We start from the raw sequence: 27,090 nt of genomic DNA, 5'->3' as shown, positions 1-27,090 counted from the left end.
CCCTTTTTTTTCACGTGTAACGTCAATGTGCTTCTCTTGATGTCACTGCTCGATAACGATTTATACAACGGGCATTCAATAAATCAACAGGACAGCGAGCGTTCTCATTTAATGCCGAAGGGAAATCATGGAGTAAGAAGTTATTCAGATTTCAGGGAAGTATTCCATCTTTGACTATTCAGTTATTACCATTAGTGAGTGGGAAACAGAGGTTGCGAGGAAATTTATGTGGTGATTCACAGCATGCAGTGCAACAGACAAGAAGAATTTTGCCGCGTGGTGATAATATGCAGTTTGGCTGTATCTAGTTGTCACTCCGACAGATTTATTGAGAAAAAAATAAGATCAAATTCATAGCGCGTGGGCTGCTTACGTGGCCTTTAGACATTGGTGAATGAGGCCAGGCTGTCCGTCTTATAGGTCAATCAACCAATCAGAGTTGGAGATATGCTGCGAGTAAAAGAGGTTTGATTGCATCTGATCATTGTTTTTGCTTCACGTAAAATCGTAAATTCTTAAACTGGTTCTTCACTTGGAGCTCTCTGCTTTATTAATACCTTGCTTAAGCCCGTCAAAGTGGCTTTCTCTCCCTCCCTCCCTCTCTCTCTTGGTCTCTTATTCTTAACAAGGCTCAAACTTTGAGCTCGGCTGATATGCAAAAGTCAGTTTGAACTTCTGGGTTCTGGTTAGATTCAGAATTTAGTGGAGAATTTCCGATCAAATGGCTCTCCTGACTGTTCTTTTCTGCTCTTTGGCGCATTCATGATGCCCAGATAAGCTCCCATAGGTGAACCTTGCTTCTGTTCCCAAAATCTTCGTCTGGGATCTAACTGTCTTCATTGATTTCTTCTTCCAACTTGAAATCCAAGGAGGAGTGATGGCTCCAAATTCAGTTCCAGTGACGATCGAGACGACCAAGGACTTTTCGTCGTTAATTGTTGACGATTCGCAGTCTCCCCTGTTTCCCGAGAAGCAAAAGGGCACAAGTCCCAAGCAGTTCACATGGGTTCTTCTACTCAAACTCCATAGAGTTTTCACCTGCTTCTCGTGGCTGACCATGGCGTTAAAAGCCACGTTTGCGTTGGTCAAGAAACGCATTTCCTTGTCCGACGTAAGTGATGAAGATTCCAAGTACAGAGGAAGGCTCTACAGGTTCATCAAGATTTTTCTTGCTCTCTCAGTTGCGGGTTTGGCCATGGAACTCATTGCTCATTTCAACAAGTGGAATTTGCATAGTATGATTCAGCCATGGGAAGTTACAAGCCTTCTTCAGTGGTCTTACGTGGCCTGGCTCTCTTTCAGAGAAGATTACATTGCACCTGTCGTAGTCTCGGTCTCCAAGTTCTGCATTGTGCTGTTCTTAATCCAATCTCTGGATCGGCTCGTACTCTGTATTGGGTGTTTCTGGATCAAATATAAGAAACTGAAGCCCACCCTCGAAGCAGATGCTTGTGACGTTGAGGACCCTTCAAACTTCCCAATGGTCCTCGTTCAGATTCCCATGTGCAACGAGAGAGAGGTAAGAGAGCAGAAATTGACCCAGTAAAATTCGATTGAGTTGTTGGTGTTAACATCCTTACAATTTCGTCACCTGAAGCATTGAGTTTAATTTTATGTAGGTTTATGCTCAATCAATCGGTGCTGCTTGTGAACTGGATTGGCCAAAGGACCGAATATTAATTCAAGTGTTGGACGATTCAAACGATGGACATGTGCAGCTTCTGATCAAAGAAGAGGTTTCCTCGTGGAAAGGGAAAGGGGTGAACATTGTGTACAGGCATAGACTGATCAGAACTGGGTACAAAGCTGGGAATCTTAAGTCAGCTATGTCATGTGACTATGTTAAAGACTATGAGTTTGTCGCAATTTTCGATGCAGATTTCCAGCCAAACCCTGATTTCCTGAAACAAACCATCCCCCATTTCAAGGTACTATACTATCACGAAAACTCAAATAAGGACAAGTCTGAAAATTGCTTTCTCTAGTCTGGACTAAAGAATCTGGACAAATCTCTTTAAAAAATGTCGTGACATTTTCTTTTACAGGGAAAGCCAGATGTGGGTCTGGTTCAGGCTAGATGGGCCTTTGTGAACAAAGATGAGAACTTACTCACAAGGCTTCAGAACATTAACCTGTGCTTTCACTTTGAGGTGGAGCAACAAGTGAATGGCCATTTCCTTAATTTCTTCGGATTCAATGGAACAGCAGGTGTGTGGAGGATAAAGGCCTTGGAGGAATCTGGTGGATGGCTGGAGAGAACGACAGTGGAAGACATGGATATAGCTGTCCGAGCACACTTGAAAGGATGGAAGTTCATCTTCCTTAACGATGTTAAAGTGCTTTGTGAATTACCAGAGTCTTACGAGGCTTACAAGAAACAGCAACACCGCTGGCACTCTGGTCCAATGCAGCTTTTCCGTCTATGTCTCCCTGCTATAATAACTTCCAAGGTCTTAATGAATTCCCACTTCTTTTAATTTAAGAAGATCATTTTTAACGGTAATATAGCATGTGAAATTTTTTTCTCAATCCTACAACACATAAATAGTCCTTTCAAAGTAGTTTTTCCTCACGTTGAGTTTTTTTAATCAGTGAATTTGATGATAGAATTTGATCTTAGTGTTGTACTGCCGTTGCACTGGGATACATGGTTACGATCTTCTAAAGTCTGATATGGTTTTATGCAGATAACAGCGTGGAAGAAGGCAAACTTGATCTTTCTTTTCTTCTTACTGAGGAAACTTATCCTTCCCTTCTATTCATTCACATTGTTCTGTATCATCCTGCCCTTGACCATGTTCATACCTGAAGCTGAATTACCCCTTTGGGTGATCTGCTATGTCCCAATTTTCATGTCTTTCTTGAACATACTCCCTGCTCCAAAATCTGTCCCATTTTTAGTACCTTACCTGCTTTTCGAGAACACCATGTCAGTGACCAAATTCAATGCCATGATTTCTGGGCTGTTTCAGCTAGGAAGTGCATATGAGTGGGTGGTGACAAAGAAGACAGGCAGATCATCTGAGTCAGATTTGTTATCCCTGGCTGAGAGAGAATCAAAGTCCTCAAGTGAAGATAAAATCCTGAGGAGGCATTCTGAGTCTGGCTTGGAGTTACTAACAAAACTCAAGCAAGTGGAAGTAGCCCCTAAGAAGAAGAGAAACAGAATCTACAGGAAGGAGCTTGCACTTGCTTTTCTTTTACTCACAGCATCTGCTAGAAGTCTTCTATCAGCACATGGGGTTCATTTCTATTTCCTGCTTTTCCAAGGACTTTCATTTCTGATAATGGGTTTGGATTTAATTGGTGAGCAGGTGGACTGAAATATTAAGGCAAGTAAAATGTTCTAGGATTGTTGAAGTTCATATCTTATACGATCAGCAGGCAAAAAAACATGAGAGGTAAAAGTAGAGATGATGATATAATCAGAAGGTATAAATAATAAGCGTTGAGGATCCATAGGAAAAGAATCTCTGCTCATTTTTTGATTTTTTTTTTTTTTGAGATTTTAATTATCATAAATTGGTGATTCATTGGCTTCTGTGGATTTTACTGATGTAAAGCTTTTTAGACCTAAGAATATAATGTTGGAGCATAATTGTATGTATTGTCTCAGGCATCATTGGCTTGTGAAATGGGTATAACTTGCCCTCATAATAAAGAAAGTCTCCCTGTTAAGGAAGAGAGTACAGTCCAGCCAATTTCATATGCGCCAGTAATTCCACACATAACAATTTGACCAAAAGTTATCATTAATTTTAATTTCTTGCGGCACATTCCAATTTTACACACAAATACAAAATCCCAAGTCAAGCTGTCATTACCACTTCAACGAGTTTATCCCACAGTGAAGGAATAATCATTCAGGATTCCATTCTGCAGACTTCATAGCTGTATCTTTGTATAGACACATGCACACAGGTACTAAATGTGTCGGCGCTAACGAATTTGTCTTGTTCTTTTGATTGGGCAATTCAATTAATAACAGTTTGAGCCCCATCTTTGATATTAATTCCTTGTGGGGCACATCCCCATGTTACTTCTCAAACACAGAAACCACAACTTCCTCTTTGCGCAGCTACCTCTCAATAGAACAGTGGTGGTCTTCGGCCAGAAGGAAGAAATGATTCCCGTTAAAACCATCCAATCCAATTACTTCATGCAAGCGGATACCCACCTGCCCCACAAAAAGGGGGGGGGGATCCAATTGATATAATTTACGAATTTAATTAATTATGGATAAAACTGAATTTTAACCACAACCAGTAACTTTGGCCAACAAAAGGAACCACAACCCCGTAATTTCTTCTGAGAATATATATTTGCACAAGCTCAAACAGTTTCTCTAGCGCAATGCGTGCTGGATAACTTGGGTATAAATATTAATGAAATAGTTTTATTCTAATATTATATTAATTTAATGGTTTATTTCAAATATATTTAGAATATACTGTGGTGCAACAATTAATTTTTGATTTGGAAAAAAATAATTTTAGGCTTTCCCCCTATTTTATATAAAATTGTTTTTAATTGTTTACACACACCCCCCATCAAATTCTCCTTTTTCAACTAGACAAATTTTTCTTAAAATTCATAAAAATATATTGTACTGTTCATGAATAGTTTTACCAGGTACTTATTTTTTTATTATATATTGGTTCATATATACTCCTCCGGTCCTTAATATAGGACCCAATTGGTAAGTTGGTTTTGGTCCTAAATATAAGACCCATTTATCATATTTATCAATTATCTCTAAATTACCCCTATGGATACCCTTTTAACCATAATCAAGTAGAAGAGAAATATGAGGTATTAAGAAATATGATTATGATATTTTAGAAAAAACGTGTCATATTTTTTATAATTAACTAACTTACCTAACTTCCTTAATCTAATCAAATTAGTTGAATGGGTCTTATATTAAGGACCGGAGGAGTATATTTTTCTTTTTTGGTGAAGATTTCAAATTCATTTTCGAACATACAATTATCTCTTCTTACTAAAAGAATAAAATAACTTGAAAATCCGTGGGGATAAAAGTGTCTTTTCATTTTTTTGTCATCTGGATAAAAGCGTGGCGAATCATAGGAACGAGGTTAGGTTTATTGGGCTTTAGCAAGGAAAAGTAATCATTAATTTGCTGACGAGGCCCAAGAGTTGGATCCAGCTGACTACAGTAACGGGCTTTTGTAGGTAAGGTCAATGAATAGTCCGTGAAGGCCCATAATGTAATCATGAGAAGTACTGCTTGGATCCAGCTGGATCCAAGCCCTGCGCCTCATGATTGAATTGTTTTAATCGAAAGCCCAGTACTGTAGTTGCTGGCAAAAACAAAAAGTCCGACTGTAGCCAGCTGGATCCAAGTAGCGAGCCTAATTAATTTAATGGGCCTTAGTGGGCTTCCACAGACGCTATATACAACAAAAACACGTTACTGAGTCTCCGCTCTCCCGTCACTTCCCGCCGATCTCACAGTGCCAGGCTCCTTCCCCGAGGCTACTTTTCGTTGCTCGACTTGTCTTTTCAGCTTTTCACTTTCACTCTATTTCTTTCTTTTTTCTTTTTTGGGCTGAACACTCTCACTCTCTTTCAAAAGTTTGAAACTTTGAAATTTGTATCACCATCGCCGTCGCTCCTTAACGTTTTCTCCCCGTCGGTCGATTTTGGGCGTTACGTCTTGCGGTGATCATCAGTGACTCTGGAACTGGGTTGGTGGATCATGCAATGAACAACTTCTTTTGGCATTAATTGAGTGTGTTTTTCTCTTCCTTTTGTAAAACTAAGATGCTGGTCTCTTGCTTGCAGATTTCCAATGTCGGAAGAGAAGGATGCTTTCTACCTCGTCAGGAAGGGTGACGTTGTTGGCATTTACAAGAGTTTGAGTGACATCCAAGTTCTTCTCGCATCTTCTGTAAGTACTGTTAAGCCTACTTGTTTGACGCATAATCTTGGTCTTGGGTTGCCCGTTAGAGTACGGAAGGCTTTTATCTTCATCAAGTTTATGGGATGTTTTGTTTTCGTTATCACTACTATACTGAACTAGTAGGATTGTTTTTAGGTTCTTGGCATTTTTTTTTTTTTGGTTATGTTCTCCCATTTGAGTACTCACATTTGGCATGCTCTAAGTTTCCAACAGGTTGGCTCCTTGGAGATTTATAAAGGATATTCTTTATCAAAGAAAGCTGAGGAGCACCTTGCCTCACACGGGGTTAGGGGGGCTGCCTACTCTATCAGCGCCGCTGATGTGAGCGAAGGACTTTTTGGAAGAATTGTTGCTTGTCCTTACCAGGTTCGAGTGCTATAGGCGCTTTTCCTTTTCGTCTGATGCGACGATAATGTCGGTTTACTGTTGTGAAAGTCTTAATTTTCTTTGCCTTTTGCTACTCCAGACCTTGTGAAATTTGTGTCTCCTGCTATCTTGAGATTGAAAAAAAAGGTAACTTAAACGAATTGTAATTTTCTTTCAGCAACCATACCATTCTGGAGGAAAATCATTTGGGATAAATTTACCATCGAAGGTGTTGCGAGGGGCTGATCAACCTGATAATAATGTAAGTGGTCAATGTTAATGAAAAACAAACATTGTGCACTTCAAGGTTATTTATAGCATGGCACGCTTTTGGATCGTTCAGCGGCCACTATTCATATGAAGATCAAAGCATTTCCCAGGTCTATTGTGTCGTCTAACTACCTTTAGATATGTTAGGATTTAAATTATGACGTAAAATCTATAATCCTATAATTTGGACGCTAAATTATGATTTACTATCATTTTCCTAGTTTTAGTGTGCTGACTATATGTCTTCTTTCCCCTTCTTGTCTAGCTAAAGGTTGTCGGATCATCGTTATCTTCATCAAATTCTGAGAAGCATCAAATTTTTAATGCAGCTCAATCAGATATGTTGGCTTGTGTAAGTTGGTTTGTTAATATCAGTACGTTTTCTTCATCAAATTCTGGTAGTATTTTTGTGTGTGTTATGGGCATTCTCCAGATGGTTTACATCCCAGGGTAGCTGCTTTAATTTCAGTGCATGCTCACGTTTTTGGTACATCAAAAATGTATAATTTATGCTTGTGTACTTTCGATTTAATTTAATAAAGCAATTAGTTTGGCTGAGAACTCATGTAATGATGAGTTGTCTTTGCTTGCCTGGTTGGCTTGGCTGGGATTTGTACCAGGGTCAGAATATGTTCAAAAGTAAAAAAAAATAATGTCCCGTTGAATGACAATAAAGCTTTCTTATACATTGTAGTTGTAAGACCTGGTGGTAGCGCACGCATCAGTCCGTAGGTCTTTAATTTTTCGTTAATGTTTTAAAAGTTTGTTTCCCTTTGAATCTTAGGCATTTTGCCTTTAGACGGTGGAACTTTCCTCTTTTTTCAATATGGGTTTTGTCATCTATAATGGCCCCCCCCCCCCAGTTTATATCTATTCCTTAAGGTTATAGTGACATACCTTTTCAAAAATATTATTGCTCAATACGGGTTTTGTCATCTATGGCGGTGTTTCTTTTCTTTTCTTGTTTTTTCCCCCTTCAATTTATATCTATTCCTTAATGTAATAATGACGTACCTTTTCTAAAAAATTATTGCAACAATGAATCTTAGACGTATCATATCCTCAGCTTTCTTGTATTATTGAGTTTGATGGCGCTGCAAAAGGAAATCCTGGACCAGCTGGTGCAGGAGCTGTGCTGCGTTCTGAAGATGGAAGCAAGGTATATATTCTACGCAAGATTTGTTTTGAAATATTCTTTGCAGAATATGGCTCACTGAGTTGCCTGCATAGGTCTGTCATTTGCGCGAGGGAGTGGGCTTAGCAACAAATAATGCTGCTGAATATCGTGGTCTAATTTTGGGATTGAAACATGCCATTAAGAGAGGATATAAACACATCCGTGTCCAAGGAGACTCCCTGCTTGTCTGCAATCAGGTTTGTCATTTCCCTTGTCGAGTGTGCATCATTCTTCATATGTTCAATTTATGCATATTGCTCTCCATCCCCTGCTCACTGATTTTTGGATGTTGCATTATTTGATTGTAATGAAATTAAAATCAAGGAAAGAGGGAAAGCGTGACGTGTTTACATGGACATTTGTAGGACTATTTGAAGTTAGCTATCACGTTATACCTTATTAGCGCCCTAATCAAATGAAAAAATTTGGATTCCTTTAATTCAAATCCTTCTAAAATGTTAGATATAATACTGCATTGAAATCAAACTACCATTTACCTTGTATTTATTGCACATTTTCTGCTGGTTAATTTTTGTTCATCGCTTTTGTGACAGATGAAGGGTTCGTGGAAAACCAAAAATGCAAATATGGCTTTCTTATGTAATGAGGCCAAGGAGCTGACGAATAATTTTTTATCATTCCAAATTAACCATGTTCTAAGGGTAATTTTAAGCTCTCTACCATTTTTAAAATTCAGACAATTTTAGAAGAATGCCCCCTTTCCTTGTTTACCTATAAAGTTGTGCAGATTCCAATTTGAATGCCCCATTTTACTAGCATGATCGAGAATTTCACCTTGTTTGGAATGTACTTAGACAGGATTGGTACTCTCTTCTTATTATGCATTTGCCGTGCAATTACTTTTGTTTAATGCTTATTAACTTCCCTGTATACCAAGAGTAGCGAGAAAACCAGGCCGTAAATGGATGGTTCAAATGGCTGTATAATCCTGGCCATCTTCTATTTTCTGCTCCTCCTCCTCATACATCAGTGCTCAAGAATCCATAAATGCTATACAAGAAATTTCCTCTTCATGCCTCCCTCTTTTTATATCTACTTGTTTCGAATTTCATACCTCATGCGCTCAAGTTTATGGAGTACTGGTCATTCTTTACTGCTTCTCCTTCCGCCTCTTCCCTCCTCCTCCTCCTCCTTGAACAGTTAACAATCACCATTTGTTCCTCAGCTTCAAAGGCGAGGACACAGGCAACACTTCTGCTAGCCATAGCTTGCCTCCACCAGGAAACACTTTAAAACCTACGTAGGCTGCAATCTCCAAAAAGGGCACGAGTCTGCTTCACTGGCTAAAGCCATTGAGGAAGCAAGCTTTTAGTGGTTATCTTTTCTGAGAAGTTTTAAGAACTATGCTTCTTCCCACGAGTGTTTGATGCATAGGCTTAATATCTGAATTATTGCTAATGAAATGGATGGTTCCGGTCTTCACAAAGTCTTGGCTGGCAAATAGCATTAGGCTACTACGTGAAACATGACCATTGTTCTCTGTAGTTTGATTTGCTGGCAACTATCGTTTTCTTTTTTAAGTTTGTGTCCACCTCACTGGTAATCTGTCTGTGAATAACATACTCTTATTCACGTTTAAGGAATATAATTCTGAAGCTGATGTCCAAGCAAACTTGGCCGTAAATCTCAGAGGTAAAGCCTTATCCCCACAAGTCTTGTATTTCATTGTCTTATTTTCTTAAGTTCAAACCATGAATTCTTTATTTTTCTTTCCTTTTCTTTTGCATTTTTAATTACTGAGAATCTTTACACTGCATGCAAAATAAAAATGTGTGCCAAAGCAGCTCATAATACTCACCTGATTTTCCATCATGATATAATTGGACAATATAATGCTGCTCCTTAAGATATCCATCCATCTCATTTTGAGCAACTGAACATTTTATCAACCGGGGCATGTTCATATGTTTGCATTTGTTAGGACGAAGAAAAAGCTGATTGATTTCTATGTTTTTGCAGCTGGCCAGGTCGATGAAGATTGTCAGTGCTAATACCTTGGCTTTATGCCAGAGGAAAACTAAGTAGGTGAAGGAACATGTTAAATATTTATGAATATATAGATAAACCCTATTTTGGCCCCTAATAGATGTGGTTCTCTCTCACAAATGCCGTTATTATAGTTAGTCCCGCTATGGCTCTATCTATGTGCAGTCCCTGGCTATCAGACACTCGGCTCTTGGTCAAGTGACATGTATATGCATTATCCAAAACTGTTACCTACATTACAGCTTTTGTATCAGCCTTTTGATGATGCATTATCTTCCAAATCATTCTGTGTTGAATTTGAAAGGATGGCTCGTTCTGGGATGCGAGATTTTTCGGCCAGTCCAAGGAGGAACATCGCAAACAACTTTTTTCGTGGAATGGACTTCTAACGCCCTCTTTTGGGCCTCTATTGATTTCCATCCTAAAAGGTGTTCATTGTTTTCGAAAACGAAAAACGGAAAAAGTTGTTTGGTTGATTATTTTGCAATCGGTTTTTGTCATTTTTTGTTTTCAGATGGAAGAAAAATGGAAACGATTTGGTGGTGTTCCTATATTTTTTTGGGAAACATTGAAGACTGAAAACTACGCTCTTTTTGGGTTCTTGTTGATAGAGAAATTGTAATTATACGTTAACTTGTTAATTGTTAATGAATGATTTTAAGGTCAGTTTCGATCTGAAAATAAGCTTTTGTTTTTGTTTCGCTCGCTCTCAGAAAGAAGAGCTTTTAATAACTGTTTTGCAAAAAGAAACAATTAAAAAATTAGAATTGTAAATAAAATCAAGGCTCAGTCTCTAAAAGGCCCTTTCTAATGATGATTTCTTCAGGGAAAAATATCTCAACGCGCGTAAAAGCGGGTGATGAGTAGTAGCATCAATAACGCGCCAAAGAGTTCGTTGCATAACGGGTCTCTAATGACGGATTATGATAAGAAGTTCCACTCCAAAAATCATGTAAACAAGCATTTAGAGGATTGTCAAACACTTTTTTAGTTCGGGCTAGAACCGTTTACCGTTTGGTATTTAGATGCGTGACACGTACGAGCTACGTGGCCTTTTTTAATTGGAGAAAGTGTAGAAAAGCTCAAGGGATAGGGAGACATCGTTGCAAGACCACCTTAGAGGCACACAAATTGAACTGTGAGTTCCATCCACTTCTCCGGCAACGCAGAGTGGTTCATGATGGTCGCAATATCGGCATTTTCGTCTCTCCTGCCATTTTGCACCACTCGCAGAATTCCCGGTCCTTCTCCATCCTTGGCTTTTCAAAATGTCCATTCCCAGTCTTGTGTTATCCCCACTTCAACTTTCACCCACGGGGCTCTGAAACAGCTGAGAAGCAAGAATCCTAGACTCAGGTTGGTGAAGGCGGTAGAAGAAGAAACACAGGTTCCGCAGCAACAAGACGACCCACAAGAAGAACCATCGTCTTCCGAACAGCAACCCGTTGTAGTTCCCGTTTCCCCATCGGATACTCTCACCATGTTCTTTCAGGTACCTCTAGTTTTTACTTCGACCAACAGCTGTTTGTTATAATGCCCGTGTGAAAACTCATTTGATTATTGACAATTCAATTATTGGGCTAATTCTATTCCCGTTATCGTTGATTTTGCTCCAAAAAGAAAAACTTCACTTCCACTTATCCAAGTAACAGTTTCTGTTGGCTATCATGGCCTTGAAATTGACCAGAAAACTCTTTGATGCTCCAATAGTCCAATTCTGTCGGTTGAATGGTTTGTATATGCAGTCGCAATTAGGCCTTCATTTATAAACTTCATGGTTTGTATTGTTTTATGTGTCACTTACATTTTACCTGTTTGAAATTTGGAGGCTGAGGGAACACTGAGTGAATCAGCCATTCCAGCAGTCACTAAGGCCTTAGAGGTAAACTAATTTGACATTGTTAAATGTTTTTTTTTCCCACTTTTTCTTTCAACATAGTTTTGATGCTAATAATACTTCTCTCTGAGTTTCCTGATGAACTTAGCAGTGCTGATGGTGTTGCTTGCTTGTTATTGGAATCTAGTTTGTGAAATGATTATCCATAGCTTTTGACTCTTAAAGACACGAGCACAGTTTCATTGGTTGGTTGGTGCTGGTATAAATATTAATGAGTTGCCCATTTTGACAACATGCCATGATTTGGAATCTTAATCAAGCTATGACATATTCTGCATCAATTTCCAATTAAAAATAGCCTGTTAAGTCTGTCTGTGTTTATGTCATAAGGCTACAATATTCAGTCCTTGGTATTTCAATACTTTCTAGTCAACCTGGGATCGCAATAAGATTTTGTATGTATATGGATGATTGATAATTTATGAGGGAATTGGGGAACCATAGTCAACCCTGTTTTTGAATTGGAGGTGGAGAGTAGAAAAATGAAGGATCACACTGGAATATTATGTGAAAGAACAAGATAATTTAATCATACCTGTACTTGAACCTGTAATCTGTTACGATATTTGAAATTTACACATGTAAATTTGACATGTCTTCATTGTTAAATGGTATATGCTGCTTTCACCATGGGAACGAAGTGGGGCCAATATGTTTCTTGTTTGTTGCAACTACTGTAGCTTAATCTAGCATGTGCTTTCACTTAATTTTATTCTGTGAAATAATTTGTTCATTTTTTAGCTACGTTTTTCTAACAGTATGTTGACCTCAAAACTCGCTCATTAATGTTCTTTCCTACTTTTGTAGGGGATGGAGGGTGTAAGAGATTTGAAGGTTCAGACTATTGAGGGAATCGCAAGTGTTGAGGTTTGTTTAATGTACTCAAGTATTATTAAGATGATTGCTCTTTCCTTTTAATAATCAACTATACTTGTTATCCTATTATGCGTTATCAGAATTAGCGGCCAACAGGATTTAAATTACAATACCATATAAACTTATCTGCTTGGTATGCAATCCTCAAATGCCTCAATATTCAATGGCGATTGTGGGTCAAAAAACAGTGTGCCTTCAACTATAAATGCTGCGTCAAACTTAATACCTTTCAACATGGGCTCATGACAGACAACTTAGTATGAAACAAGATGCTTGTCTTTACTTGTCTGTATGCCCTTCTTCTTTTTTTCTTTTTTTAAACGTAAGCATTATATGGCCTTGCTGTACTTCACTGACATTACTAACCATTTGTGCTCCGATGCAGTTGAAAAAACAGACCACAGTGCAAGCTACAGGTGTGGCTTCGGGTCTGGTAGAAACCATACAGGGTTCAGGCTTTAAGTTACAGACATTAAATTTGAGTTTTGAGGATGAAGAGGATGCAGCTGCTTAGGTTTGATATGCCATGTTTAGAGGACAAAAACAGTTCAATTTTTCCAGATTGTAGCCTACTACGTTCATTCCAGCATGGTTAAACCAAATTAGCGGTGTTGATTAATTTCTTTTTATAAAGATGTTTGACGATTAGGTTAAACTACTGGAGAGAAAATATCAGTCAGAAAATTTCTTTTCTTGTGTCAACATAGTCATACCCTAAGCGTGGTAGGTTGAATCAAGCTGTAATGCCGAACTTAAATTAATTCAGTTCAGCCAAATCGAATTACTATTTCTGGTTTTAATTATAAGACTTCGTTTATAAGCTATATAGAACCGGACGTAGTATATGATTTGAGTTTGAAGCAATGTTGGTACTATTAAGAAGTGTAATTTTTTGCTTGGCTTGAATATTTTTTGTTGGCTAAAATGTGGACACTTAGCGTGGATATTAAATACAAGGAATGGGGTGATTCTGCACTTGTTTCCCTTGCCTCGTCAGCCGTGTGATAAATGGGTAAAAATCGAGTCGCGTTTTATCCGCTTGGTAAAGGGAATGTAATGATAAGGAAATAAAGAAAGTGGGAGAAGAAAACAAATATAATAATTTATAATTGGCAAAGCGCAGACAAACAATATGAAGATTTATCACACGGCACCCAGCTCATCTTCCTTTTACTCTCGGTAAACTGCAGAGCATTTGGGCCAAGCAAACAAACAATGCAGTAATAATGCTTTCCAAGGGGCCACCAAACGAGGTGTTAATTGGATATTGCGAATATAAAAATCAAAATTTGGTAATATGAGAGGACCCATGTATTGGGAAGGGACGCAATAGAAGCTCAATCAAAATTTATGGAGTCTTTGGAAACCCTAAAAATATTTTTTTAAAATAATTTTATATAAATCAAGATAAAATTTATTTTATATACTTTTTATATATTATAAAATTATTTTTAAAATTATAGTTTGATCCCTCTTTACCCTCCAACAGCACCCTGCATTGATTCTCGTCCTTCGCGATCCTTCAGCTGAATGCTGCATTTGGGACCCAAAAACTGGCTGTCTCCCATAAATATCTTTGCCAGGACCCTGCCCGGGCCAGTACCATTTTTCTCTTCGCGGACATCAATATGATTTTTAACCTAACTAAAGTGCCCTTAAAAATATCCCAGGGGATGGGGCTCCTCGGTTCAGATGTTGATGAATCAATCCAGTCCAGGCGCCTATCTATATTATTACCGGTTTAGGACTATTATTATTAATGACACTGATCACTTAGGTTCAGTGTATCATTACTCCAATTTATTATTTTGCCTGAATCTTCACCCCACCGTTGTCCAACTACTACACTATAATTATTATTATCATCATGTATTAAAAATCAAAACTTTCGTGCTTAGTTGCTGCAAAGAACACTGTATATACAAGAGTAACATTATTCATTGCGTAAGATCATTTACTTCAAGTATAGTAGGCTGATGACCACCCTAGTTGCTCTATGTTTTCTTTTTTCTTTTTTGACCTGATAGTGGTTCTATGTTTTCGTGTCTTATTTTGAGTGACCTTTGTTCCCTCTTGTTCCGTCATCAGAAATATTTGAAAGGCCAAGGCAATAATTTAACCAGAGCGTACAAATACTCCTGCCCATGCTGGTCTTCAATCATATCATGTTAGCTCCCACAACCTTACGAAACTCTCAAAACTCCCGTGAAACTTTACCATCTTGATTCACAGTTACCGTATTTGGCCAGAGGATAAAAAAACACGCTCTCTGTCATCATGAGCTGTGTGATATGTATCATAGTCCTGTTCCATCCTCATAAAGTTGGCTTAAAAGCAGAGAAGAGAAGGAAAAGCCACAATTACCCGTCCAGTGACAGCCATTATTTTGGCCCACTCTTGCTCCTCTGTTGGTTATGTGGGTTAGGGTGCTTATTAGCTGTGATCAAGCAAGTGACCCTAAACTTAATTGAATCTGAAGTGGGTATCATTTATTTTGACTGCTAAATTTGTCAAACCGAGTTGTGGGGTCATGACGCAGAAGATAAGTCAAGCTGTCATGAACTAGAGAATGGCTCTTCAATCGACTTCTTAAAGACAGGTATCATGCCAGAAGCATAGGATGGTTATAGCATTACCCACTCTTGTGTGAAATAGATATGCTAATTTATTAACAAGAGTGTTAGGGACCACGTGGGTTTCTAAGATCTTTCAGTCTGCAAAGGGACAGCAATGCATCATTTATTACTCACCTTTGCATCTTCAAAATTTATTTGTACTGTATCACTCTATGCAGCAATCAAAACTTGGGTTTGAAGTTTCTCTCTCTACTTGAAGTGCCTCTATTTATACCGCACCCTGCTTTTGCTTCGGCAATAACATTACTGATCTGTAATTTGTTCTTGTCCTGCTTCTGCTTCCGAAGAAGAAGAATGGCTTCCAACTCCAAATCTCCTCTTTTACTGCTGGGCATTTTGGTTCTGTTTATTACAAAGGTATGCTTAACTCTCTCCACCCTCTCAGCTTAAACAACTAAATGTGAATAGAGTTTCTGTGTCCTGACATGAAAATACTGCCTTCTTTTCTTTATGTCATATGCAGGTTTCTTCTTATGACGAAGATCTCGTCAATCAGGTATAGCTTCGCCAATCGTTACACAAAACCCTGATCCGTTACTCTCATTCTCTGATTCCGTCTTAATGACTAGAAAATCCCCACATACTAGAAAGTTGAATGCTCCCTGAATTAACGGTTGTGTTTTTTGTTGGTTCTTTCATGATTTCTTTTTCTACATAAAGTCTGGCTTTTTCTACATAATGGTATCTGAAACAGGATAAGTATACAAAAGCTCCGGTTTCAGCGGTGGCTCCTGTGGTAGCCCCTACGCCATCGCCAGCACCGAAGCCGTCAACTCCTCCAACTGCCCCAGTCGGAAAGGCACCGACCCCTCCACCGACGACGGGGCACCCAGTGGCTCCGGCACCACAGCCCCCAGTAAATGCTCCTGTAACTCCAGCCCCGGCTCCAGCAGCTCCCATAGTTAGATCAAACAAAGGTACTAATCAACATTATGTTTAATATACTCATGAACGATGATTGAAATCGTAATATATGAATGTAATTTCAGATTGCGTGCCACTGTGTGAGAATCGGTGCCAATTGCACTCAAGGAAGAGAGTGTGCATAAGAGCATGCAGTACCTGCTGTGAACGGTGCAAGTGTGTTCCTCCGGGCACTTACGGCAACCGTGAAGTCTGCGGCAAATGTTACACCGACATGGTCACTCACGGCAACCGCTACAAGTGCCCCTAGCCTTGATCTTCACGTTACTGCGTTTAATATATTTACCTACTTTCCTGTTCCTAGCTACGTACTAAACTAGTGAGTCTTCATTCATAATTACTGAGTGAGGACTCACATGTGTGTTTATATACTAGACTATTGTCCAAGTGCCTCGTCTTCAACGAAAGCACACTGTGTTGCTTTGCGTTGTGTTTCCTACTACCAGATTTGTTCCAACATCGTAATTTTAGTTCATTTCGTTTGGTAATGATGACCTTGCAACGACATGTGTTTTTTCGCTTTTGGTTGATTTAAGAACTGTGAGGGACATGTACGTACGCGTTTGTTTTGTTGTGTTTTGTCCGTTCATGGCACGGCCCAATTAGATTGGATTCTGCGCAACTTAAAAAATATTTTGGCGCTCTGGTTTACTTCTACGCCTTGCTCAAGCAACAGCCAATGTTCACATACACGGCCCACATTACGTGGAGATGATAATATTCTCTGCGTCTTGTCAGCTTCTCCAGTGATGCTTGAATTATCAGCCTTACTGGCACGAAAATTTTCATGTAAATAGGTGGGAGGTTGCCGTTTGATTTTGCTTGTAACAGGCCATTAATGCGTGCCTTTTAATGAAAAAAATGATGCTTGAATTAAACCCAAAAGTCAAAGTTTACACTTGGATCAAGAATTTTACTCGATTTAAAGCTTGGCTTGTTAATGACAGTTGAATTCATGGTTTGGATTAGTGTTTGTCGTGGTGTTTCTAATGTTTAGATTGCTGTAATTAGTCGGCTCTGATATAAGATTCCTGAGTGTTACTATTGTGCTTGGATCCTGAAATTTTTTTTTATTTTCCTTTTGTAAGATCAGACATGCTGTTTTAGATTGGGCGAGCGTAATTAAGATTTTTTTTCTTCTGATTTGTTTTCGATGTAATAACAAGATGAGTTATTATTCAAGGTAAAATTGTTGGCAAAAAAAATCAAGGTAAAATAAGATATTATTTGCATTTTATTTATTGAACTCAACTCTTGGAAATTTGTTAAATTCGTCTTTGGTGACAGAATACCGAATTACCGATACGAATATACGATGAGAGCCCATCTAAATGGATACAATACAGCCATTCGGGCATCGACCAGAACAGAAATATGTGTAGAATTTCGTTGCATGCACAATCTCGTCTTAGCTCTTGAAATTAATTGGTTTGCAGTTCAAACTTTCAGTACTCTACCCACTGTGGGCTCTTTCCCACCGTATATGTAGTTTCCTTCGCTTTAGAATTCACACTGAAGTTATCAATTGGACACAAACGGGAGAAAGGGAGGGACGATAGATAATTCCGATTTAATTTTTCAGATGTTTTTAAATCATCTCAGTGAATTGAATTACGATGAGTATAGCTGTTGGTGGAACGTAAACGAAGCGTTTATCAACGCGTATACTATTTTACCAAAGAAGAGTGGAATAAGTCAAAAATTAGAACCTTGGGCGAAATTCTGTCATTTCAATTTCCTACATTCTGGGTTGAGGAATTAGTTGGCGAGCCGAAACAAGGTTTTTTTTTTTTTTGGGGGCCAAAAATTTCAAATCCTGTTTCTCAAGCCGAAGGAAAACAAAAACAGGACAGAGTGAGTAACAAGCTTGATCGAAGCAGGAGAGATAGAAAATGCGCAGCGATGGGATCTTGGGCAGCAGAGATGCCCAGGGAAAGAAAGTGGCGGCAACTAGTAGAACGAAGTGGTTGAAGAGGCGGGAGAGATGGCTGGTAGTACTGGGGGTGATTCTTCATGCAGTTTACATGCTCAGCATATTCGATATTTATTTCAAGACCCCCATTGTTCATGGCATAGATCCCGTCACTCCTCGCTTCACTGCCCCTGCCAAGCGTCTCGTTCTTCTAGTTGGTACGATCTATTGTGCCATCTCTGTTTGTGGAATTGTCTGTATGAAATGTCTCCTTTTGTGTTCTTGGGATTTGGTTGGTGATTTTTATGGACTGAGCTATTCGCTAAAGGGCGTTCTTTGCAAAGGGGATATTTGTGGTGTGTACTCGTCTCGATTCAATAGACAGTTCATGCAGCCTTTTAGCTTTGAACTTTGCGCTTTCTTTGACGATAAAATACTCTAAAGTCTCAGCCAGCGAGGTTGAATTTCTACCATTGTCTGGGTATATCTGGTGAAGTAGTCCCTAAGTGCCACCCTTTGCTCTGAACTTTCCTAATTGATTGATATAAACCTCCTGCTGGGAGCCAACATTTTCTTAACATGTCAGTATAGTTTTGTTTAACGTGGGAAACTCAAATTATAATGCAGCTGATGGCTTGCGTGCTGACAAGTTCTATGAGCCGGATGCCCAAGGAAATTACAGAGCACCATTTTTAAGAAGCATTATCAAAACACAAGGTCGCTGGGGAGTGTCTCATGCTCGCCCTCCAACAGAGTCAAGACCTGGTCATGTTTCCATAATTGCTGGCTTTTATGAAGATCCTAGCGCAGTGACAAAAGGTGAGTCTTCTATTGCCTTCCAGCCTTTTGATGAACTCAATGGCTTCACGTCCACTAAAAGACGCCTCACGTCTTATGCAGGATGGAAGGCCAATCCTGTTGAATTTGATTCAGTCTTTAACAGAAGTCGGCATACAATTTCTTATGGAAGTCCTGATATAGTTCCCATATTTTGTGGCGGCTTGCGACACAGCACTTGGAATTCCTATCCCCATGATTTTGAAGATTTTGCAACTGGTCTGCCAGCTGCTTCTGAAGTCAAATTTTTTTAAATGATAGAAACGTTTTCTACGTTTTCTTAACTTTGATGAGTAGAGTAGAATCAGGAAACTCAATTAAATTCTCTATCTATTTTATATTTTACTTGCCATATATTAGTATTTTCCTCCCTTACTACTATTTTTCAAAATCATTGATTATTTATTTTAATATTCTATCTGCCATATGTCTTTTATATCGACTCTTCTAATGCTCAGTTTCAGTGGCTTAATTAATGATTCAACATTCTCAAATTTCTTAACACAGACGCATCCTTTTTGGACATGTGGTCTCTTGATCAGTTTCGAAGCCTTTTGAATAGGTCAAGGGAAGACTCAAAGTTGAAGGAGTTACTTCTACAGGATAATCTTGTTATATTCCTGCACCTACTTGGTTGTGACTCTAACGGCCATGCACATAGGCCTTATTCCTCCATCTATCTCAACAATGTTAAAGTTGTTGACCATGTAGCCGAAAGCGTTTATAATCTTGTTCAAGATTATTTTATGGACAACCGTACAGCTTACATCTTTACAGCAGATCATGGGATGAGTGACAAAGGTTGGAATATATTTTGTACCAGCTTCATCTCTGGATTTTCTTATGGTTTCATCTTTAATAATTTCAGTATGGGTTCTTGAAACATGCTGGGGATGGACTTTGACATATCATTATCGCAATATCTAGATTTAAGTAACATTGATGTGCTATACTACGCTTATTTCTCGGTCAAAATGCAGAATAAGCCCCCTTGATTTATATATAGATGCTAAGACATCAGAAAAATAAGCCCAACTTGCATACCCCGTGGCAAATGTGGACTTTCTGTTGTCATTTCCTTCCTTGTTTTTCAGCACAAAAAGCCCTATTTTCCCATTTGGGATGAGGGTATACTTCTTTGCTGATAAGGCCCGTATGCATCAGTAGCATTGGCCTTTTGTATGACAAACTTTAACAGAGTTATGTTGCACAAATGAAAGGTATATGGAGTCTTTGGTCTACTTTTAAAGTTGAGAGGTAAACGGACAACCCCTTTATTTGAGTAGGGTTATTTGCATTTGGCCTTGTTTCCTCGTAGTTAAAGGACAGTATTTTTGTAAAACACCAAAATCTTACCTCTTTCTGACACGTGCACTGCCAGTATACCTGCTTGGAAAACCATAGTGATGAAGTGCTTTTAGTGTCTAGGCTGCGTACTCTGGTTAACAATTGGTGTCAGAACTGCTTATGCTTTCAAAGGGCTGACACGTCGAATTTACCTTTATCTTTACCTCTCCTCTCTTCCTTTTCCTGGCTATCAGCCTATTAATTCACAAATAATACTGGATTCACCCTACAGAAGGAAGCCATTGATTCGATTTTGGGAAAATATGACGTTCCATTTCCCACTATTTGGACTTTTGGCAGCTTTCTTTTCTTTCATGGCCTGGGACTTCTTTATATTCTCAGTTGAACTCGTACTTGGTCCGCGCCTTGGATATGATGTTATCTCATTTCCAAGTTCTTAGATTGTTTTCCCAGCTGTATCACAGCTACCCTCTCTATTACACTCTAAGAATCTCACTTACCATTTTGGCATTGGCGAAACAAATATGTCTTACTTTGCAAATAAAGAGTAATTCCTTTGCTATCCTTCCTTGTTCTTTAAGATTCAAAAGTTCAAATGTAGGGTGGAAATAAGCTTTATGTAATAGGTTATCCTATGAACTTCAGGATAGAAATGGAGAGCATCCTTTATTATAAAATAAATCTCCTTAAACCTAAATCCAAATGAGACACATAAACCAGACCCTGGGGGGACTTTTGTTGCTGTACTGAAATAGAGAAGCTGGTATAGTTACGGTCTCTTTTTTTTTTTTTTTTTCTTTAAAAGGAAGCCATGGAGATGGGCATCCGTCAAATACTGATACTCCCCTTGTTGCTTGGGGAGCTGGTGTTAAATATCCAAAGCCAATTTCCAGCAGCAACCATAGTGACTGTGGTTTTCGGTTTGTTGACGACCATGTACATGACACACCGACACCAACTGAATGGGGCCTGCATGGATTAGAGAGGGTTGATGTCAATCAAGCTGATATTGCACCCCTAATGGTCGAGCATTTTGTTTATTGAAGATTTCTTTTCCAATTTTAAAGGTAAAATTCTCCAATCACCCATATGTTTCATTGATCTGATGATGCTAATTCATTTTCTTGCAGTCAACACTTCTTGGCCAGCCATGTCCTGTTAATTCTGTTGGAAGTCTGCCATTAGATTATATCAATATGACCAAGGTATCATCCTTTTAGCTCTAATTGATAGAGAGTTTTTTGTTGATTTTCATGAATGCCACAAAGATGTAGTGTTGCTTAATTCATTCAGTGGAATACCTGGTAATTACTATTTTTTTTATTAATCTGAAAAATCTTGTGGGAACAGGATATGCTAGCAAGCCTTACATGAATAAGTGCAAAGAATTACATTGATTTCTAGAGATTAAATATGCATTTTTGACGTTAGATAGTAGGAATTAGTTTAGTTTTCTCTTTCTCTTTTTTCCAAGCTTTGCTTGCCAGTTGTAACCCCCCCACCCAAAAACAAAAAAAGAGCAATTTTGAGTGAGCAGTACGCACTAATGGATAGATGATCTAACAAAGACTCCAATCTTGTCTTATGCTCTAGGCAGAAGAAGTTGAAGCTGTGCTGGCCAATACAAAAGAGATTCTCAACCAGTTTCTTCGGAAATCTCGTATCCTTGAATGCCTTGGAATTGGATTACTCACTTTGGCTCCACTGGCTTGATTCTTGGTGCTTTCAAGTTTTTCAAAATTTGAAATAAATTTGTTTTATTTTTAAATATGAATATGTCATGGGGCGCACCCATTATTCACGAGGACAATACAATAAAGATTAGCTAAGAGCGAATTTAGGAGTAAGTTGTCCTATCTTTTCCATTTAGAAGTACCAATAAGTTTGGTTTTTCTATATCTCTTGATGACAACAAAGAAGGAGAATGTGATTAAGAATTACTTATTTATGTTGTATTCATTGACATATTCCAGATATTAAGCAGTCACATTCTTTTTACTTTAAGCCCTTCAAGCCACTCACTCACCATTCCTCTCTATTGGACAATGTTGAGGGCCTGATAACGGCTAGAGATTATGAAGCTGCAATGGAGCTGTCCCAAAACCTAAGAAGTTTGGCATTGCAAGGACTTCAATATTTTCAAACTTATGATTGGCTGATGCTTATGACTGTAATTACCCTTGGGTACTGTGGCTGGATGATTTATCTTGTTCTTCATGTGCTGCAGTCTTATACTTCATTGCCAGGAATTAATTTTGGAATGGAGCGAGCAGTTCAGAAAAGTAAAATTGGAAAAGTAATGTTTTTGTAATCTTGGCATTTCCATAATATTAGTATTGGCTATCTCAATTTCTTCAAAGCTGTAATTATCATGTCAAGTGGAAGAAAAATAAAAGATGTCATTGAGACACATATGCCATCCTATCCATGAGAATGTGTGAATGGCATCAAGACTTAGTTGATCATATTTTTTAGCTGGAAATGATTGGCTTCAACCAATTTCCTTCTGATCTCGTTTCTTTTTTCCTTACTTTGTGGCTGCCAATTGATTATATCCTGCATCTTGTTTTGTAGGTACACCTCACTGGATGCTTGGTAATGGGGATAATGTCTTTTCTATTATTTATGGAGCACTCTCCTCCTCTTTATCATGCATACGTGATAATGACATCATTTTTGTGGATGCAAATAGTTAGTGAATATCGGTTTTTAAAAGCACTGTGGAAGCATTTATCTGAAAGAAGAGTGAATCATATCATTAAGCTTCTAGCTATTACTGCTTTCTCAGTTTTCATTCTTGAGTTCCTGGTAAGAATGTTAAACACATTTCTTTAGTCTTTTGAAGTGTTGTAAAGTGATACTCCATCTTAACAAAGCTATTTGGTTCCCTCTGCAGGTACACAGCTTCACTGAAAGGAAGCTCTATACTTGGTGCTTCCTGATTACAGGGGCCTCTGCTTTTTTTTATCTTTTCAAGTCAATGTCCTGGAGACCAGGGATTCCAATATTTGTTTGCCTTGCATGTTGGTTCTTGTCTCTTTTCACGTTGATGCCTGCAGAAATTCCCGACAACAATCAGTTAGTGTAAGTCCATAATCAAGTTTTGCTGGTGAATTTTACTTCATCGTATATTTATTTTTACTCCTATGATGCTTATGGTTTGGGACATGTATAAATAATGCTAAGCAAATGAAACTAGTTTATTAACGGGGAATTATTATTAGGACTCATATTTATAGGATTCCAGAGCGATACAAGAAATGTAAGCTAATATTTACTTCCACTTTGTATAGCTATGTAGATGACTAGATGAGGAATTTTACTTGGAATTTTTTTTCTTTTGCTTCAAACACAGTGGTTGCAATTTGTTGTAGATGTAGGCCACTAAGCCAATCACCCTCAAATTGAACAAGCATGAACATAAATAAAAATAAAGACCGATTGGTATTCTTTTTATTGTTAACATGGATATGCACATTTACCCATACTTCAGCATTATCAAAATGTGTTATTTACTTTTTGTTCTATCAAAGGTTGGATAATTTCCTCAGTCATCCGTGTTGAAAAAATCATTCCATACGTCTTTACTGAACCTGTCTTCTATTTCTTTTGGATTTATTTATCTTCTTCTTTTTGGAGTGGTTTGTCAGTCACACACACTGAATTTAAACAACAGTGCTTAGAACATAAAATTTTCAATTATTATGTTTGCAGAGTTGCTAGTGGAGCAGTGATAATTGTTATAGGAATAGCTGCAAGATGGTTAGATTTAAATGCTGGAGGGAATAAGTATTGGCTTAGCATATGTAATCATGAGTTCAAGAGTCCCAAGCATTCGGCTCTGTTTTACTTACAGGTGCTTTTTCCTTCAAATTAAGTTGGAAGCTCAATCATGTATAATTTCAAAAATATTAATTGATTTCTATTTTTTGTCCTGACCAGACTATTTTAGTCGGTTTTTCTTCTATGATGGTGTATATATCAACGTCTCACAGAACTGAGAAGCAAGAACTGCATGGATTACACCAGTTGATTAATTGGTCCATTGCCGGTATACTATTGATTCTTTTTCACCTTAATCATAAATTATCTTGCATTAATTATGGAAACTAGCATCAATCTTAAGTTGTGTTGACCTCCTTTCCTTAGGTTTGTCAATGGTGCTACCACTATTTTCAGCAAATAGCCTCTTATCCCGTCTCACTTCGATATTCCTTGGCTTTGCGCCCTCATTTCTTCTTCTCTCCATTGGGTACATCTTATTCAGCAGCTTCTTTGGTTTTGGCTTCCCTTTAACTTTTGTATTGCGAGCATACAATTTTGTAATCTCTTTCTTTGTAAAACCTGTGCAGATATGAAGCGGTATTTTATGCTGCTCTTGCTCTTGTACTTATGGCATGGATACTATTTGAAAACACGATTCTCAATTTAAATATCTTGAGTAGGTCCTCAGCTTCCACTGAAAACATTGAGAATCATCTCATTCTTGGATCTGATAATAGGTCTTTGCGATTATCTGATGTGCGAATTCCAATGGTCTTTGTAAGTCCTATTCCTTTCTTTGTATATTTCCCTATGACCTCATTTGGAATGATCTTTTTAAATAGACGCGTTTGCTGCTAGCACTGTTCAGGAACTGAGATGAGACACCATAATCTTTTAAACTTTACAACTATTCTATTACGATGTATGACTTTGAATTTTTTCTTAGCAATTTGAGAGGTTTAATTAGGGTTTCTTATCTTATTAGATTTATGATTATTTAATTATAATTTGCCTGTGTAGAAGGAATATCTTATAGAGATCAATTGGTTACAATGACAGGCTAACTTGGTGAGGTTGTTATTTTGGGAACTGTTGCATTTAGGTTTCTCATGGTTCTCCAAGCACGAATGATTTTGTTTTAGTTGAAGTCAAGATTTTCAAACCATAAGACCAAGGGTAGCGCTAGAAAGGATGAGATGAGGGAACCCAATAGGACGATTTGGCCTGGATAGTAATCAGATACAAATGCTCTCGTGCAGCATTAGTGGATGAATTGACTTGTATAAATTGTCTAAGATGAACCTGGAGCTGTCTTCACGAGTGGTGTAATGGAGAATTAGATCTTTAAAGGATTAATGGTAAAATAGATGCTATTGAGATGTTCCTGATCAGTAGAGTTCATGTCAACCAAGCTTTTAGAATTATGCGTAGCTGTTCTTCTTGTTAACAATGTATGTCAGATAAAGACTGACAAGTTATTTAGTTTTGAATTTGACATGTATGCAAACTGTTGTTTTCTGCAGATGGTTTTATTCAATGTTGCCTTCTTTGGAACTGGAAATTTCGCTAGTATTGCTAGTTTTGAGATTTCATCTGTCTATCGATTCATTACTGTCTTTAGTGTAAGTGATTGGTGAGCTTTTGAAGAAATCTTTAGTTACCTGTCTTTAGTCTTCCTGAAAACTGATATGGATTGCTTGCAATTGCAGCCATTCCTGATGGCAGCCCTTCTTATCTTCAAGTTATTTATTCCGTTCATGCTTGTCATGTAAGTAGACCTACAACTTCCTCCAGCGGAGCTATTTGCAAATATTCTACAATATTTAATCGAGACTCAGTTATCTTAAACTGGTACTTTTGATGATGCGCCCCGACTAAATAAAGAAATGTTATTTTATTTACTATTTTCAAAGCTCGGGGTTTTACTATGATTATCGCCATCGTCTTCAATGAAAATCAAGGCAATGAGTTGGCTTTGAGGTTGGCTAACTCATCACTGAAAAAGGACTGGTTGCCTATGATCAGACCAGTCACCTGATCTTTTTTTTTTTTTTCATGTTAAGAAGAAAAATCACTAAATTGTATTTCATTGCCAATCTTAAATGTATATGATGCTTGCAATGAATTGTAGAGAGAAAGAATAGTAGCTTCACAATTATTTTAACAATTGTCAAATACTATATTAATTATGATGGAGTGAAATGCAGATGTGTATTCAGTGCGGTGACCAAATTGAACCAAGTTCCAAGGATGGGATGTTACTTTCTTGTTATCTTATTCTCAGACGTGATGACCATTCACTTCTTCTTCCTGGTATAACATCCTATTCTGGATAATTTCATTCTCTTCCAGATCCTCCTTTCATTATTTCATTATATCAACTCCCATGGATCTATCTAATGGTTAGAATTTAGAAATGTCTTAAAGGCTGCAAGTACACATCCTGCTTTCTTTTATTATTGGCTGCTGGCAGATGTTGTTATTGTTTTTTCTGTTTTTGTGCGTGTGTTTTGGTTAGGGTTCTTTTTCCTATCACTAATTACAAAGATATTTTGAGGACTAGAAATTTTCATTGTGGAATCAGCTGATGATTTACGTTGTCCACTAATCTCTTTTTCATGATTAGTGATCCGTAATGAATCTTTTACAGGTGAAGAATACAGGAAGTTGGATGGAGATTGGTAATAGCATCAGCCATTTTGGGATCGTGAGTGCACAAGTTGTTTTTGTTCTTCTACTATTTGCCCTCACAAATATGTTCACAAAGGACATTCGTTGTGATTCAGCAGTCCCATCTGCTCGGAAGGCTATTTAATTTGCAGTAAGATGATTCTTCACCTCTTTGCATCAATACGACAGTTTTGCTGATTGCATACCCAGCTTCTCGCCAACCTGTATGTCTAACAGATTTTTCCTTTTTGGGGTTTCTAAGTTACTGTTCACCTATAGGTTTAGGTTACGAGTTACGACCACACCATCATTTAGATTTGGGGACAATATGAAGGCCATCCGAACATTGAGCCTAAGCATAGTTTTGGAATCAACAACATGCATTTCATGACTTTAACCTCTTGTTTGAATTGTATTGAGCTGACCAAACAAATTTCTATGCGTGAACCCAAAAAAAAGAATTCTGATGGAAAAGAAAGTTATCCATCCTTTTCGAACATCTTCCTTTCATTGACAGGT

General features: G+C 38.0%; 5 protein-coding genes across 8 annotated transcripts; all 5 read left to right on the top strand.

Annotated features, from left to right (window-relative positions):
* Positions 1-615: 615 nt before the first annotated feature.
* LOC114728389 (xyloglucan glycosyltransferase 4) lies at positions 616-3,374 on the top strand. The gene is made up of 4 exons (XM_028915292.1): positions 616-1,519; positions 1,620-1,928; positions 2,046-2,450; positions 2,688-3,374. Exons 1-4 carry the CDS (start codon positions 878-880, stop codon positions 3,321-3,323), a joined length of 1,992 nt encoding a protein of 663 aa, XP_028771125.1. The 5' UTR covers positions 616-877; the 3' UTR covers positions 3,324-3,374.
* A 2,126-nt stretch (positions 3,375-5,500) lies between these two features.
* On the top strand, positions 5,501-10,159 carry LOC114728390 (uncharacterized). Of its 3 annotated transcripts, none has more exons than XM_028915296.1 (10): positions 5,501-5,711; positions 5,809-5,914; positions 6,140-6,292; positions 6,471-6,554; positions 6,834-6,914; positions 7,629-7,721; positions 7,793-7,936; positions 8,294-8,401; positions 9,341-9,392; positions 9,720-10,159. In XM_028915296.1, the coding sequence occupies exons 2-10, from the start codon at positions 5,816-5,818 to the stop codon at positions 9,749-9,751; spliced, it is 846 nt and encodes a 281-aa protein (XP_028771129.1). In that variant the 5' UTR covers positions 5,501-5,711; positions 5,809-5,815; the 3' UTR covers positions 9,752-10,159. The 3 variants fall into 3 exon arrangements, with proteins under 3 accessions (XP_028771129.1, XP_028771126.1, XP_028771127.1); XM_028915293.1 differs by having other exon boundaries at positions 5,504-5,711; positions 6,828-6,914; XM_028915294.1 differs by having other exon boundaries at positions 5,504-5,715; positions 6,828-6,914.
* Positions 10,160-10,796: 637 nt separating this feature from the next.
* LOC114728391 (uncharacterized) lies at positions 10,797-13,317 on the top strand. The gene is made up of 4 exons (XM_028915297.1): positions 10,797-11,238; positions 11,575-11,628; positions 12,451-12,510; positions 12,905-13,317. Exons 1-4 carry the CDS (start codon positions 10,924-10,926, stop codon positions 13,031-13,033), a joined length of 558 nt encoding a protein of 185 aa, XP_028771130.1. The 5' UTR covers positions 10,797-10,923; the 3' UTR covers positions 13,034-13,317.
* A 1,973-nt stretch (positions 13,318-15,290) lies between these two features.
* Positions 15,291-16,486, top strand: LOC114728481 (gibberellin-regulated protein 14). The gene is made up of 4 exons (XM_028915400.1): positions 15,291-15,512; positions 15,619-15,651; positions 15,850-16,072; positions 16,145-16,486. Exons 1-4 carry the CDS (start codon positions 15,450-15,452, stop codon positions 16,327-16,329), a joined length of 504 nt encoding a protein of 167 aa, XP_028771233.1. The 5' UTR covers positions 15,291-15,449; the 3' UTR covers positions 16,330-16,486.
* A 1,170-nt stretch (positions 16,487-17,656) lies between these two features.
* LOC114728363 (GPI ethanolamine phosphate transferase 1) lies at positions 17,657-27,068 on the top strand. Of its 2 annotated transcripts, XM_028915252.1 has the most exons (18): positions 17,675-18,209; positions 18,619-18,810; positions 18,892-19,047; positions 19,336-19,629; positions 20,942-21,159; positions 21,267-21,341; positions 21,730-21,796; positions 22,110-22,432; positions 22,711-22,944; positions 23,033-23,220; positions 23,851-23,992; positions 24,079-24,187; positions 24,286-24,388; positions 24,489-24,678; positions 25,425-25,523; positions 25,611-25,669; positions 26,109-26,214; positions 26,552-27,068. In XM_028915252.1, exons 1-18 carry the CDS (start codon positions 17,972-17,974, stop codon positions 26,714-26,716), a joined length of 2,958 nt encoding a protein of 985 aa, XP_028771085.1. In that variant the 5' UTR covers positions 17,675-17,971; the 3' UTR covers positions 26,717-27,068. The 2 variants fall into 2 exon arrangements, with proteins under 2 accessions (XP_028771086.1, XP_028771085.1); XM_028915253.1 differs by lacking the exons at positions 25,425-25,523; positions 25,611-25,669; positions 26,109-26,214; positions 26,552-27,068 and adding an exon at positions 24,922-24,972 and having other exon boundaries at positions 17,657-18,209.
* Positions 27,069-27,090: the final 22 nt, after the last annotated feature.

Source organism: Neltuma alba, unplaced genomic scaffold, assembly GCF_004799145.2.
Source record: "Neltuma alba isolate B1F8T4 unplaced genomic scaffold, ASM479914v2 tig00012535_pilon, whole genome shotgun sequence".
Classification (NCBI taxonomy): Eukaryota; Viridiplantae; Streptophyta; class Magnoliopsida; order Fabales; family Fabaceae; genus Neltuma; species Neltuma alba.
This window is presented reverse-complemented; position numbering and strand designations above follow the sequence as displayed.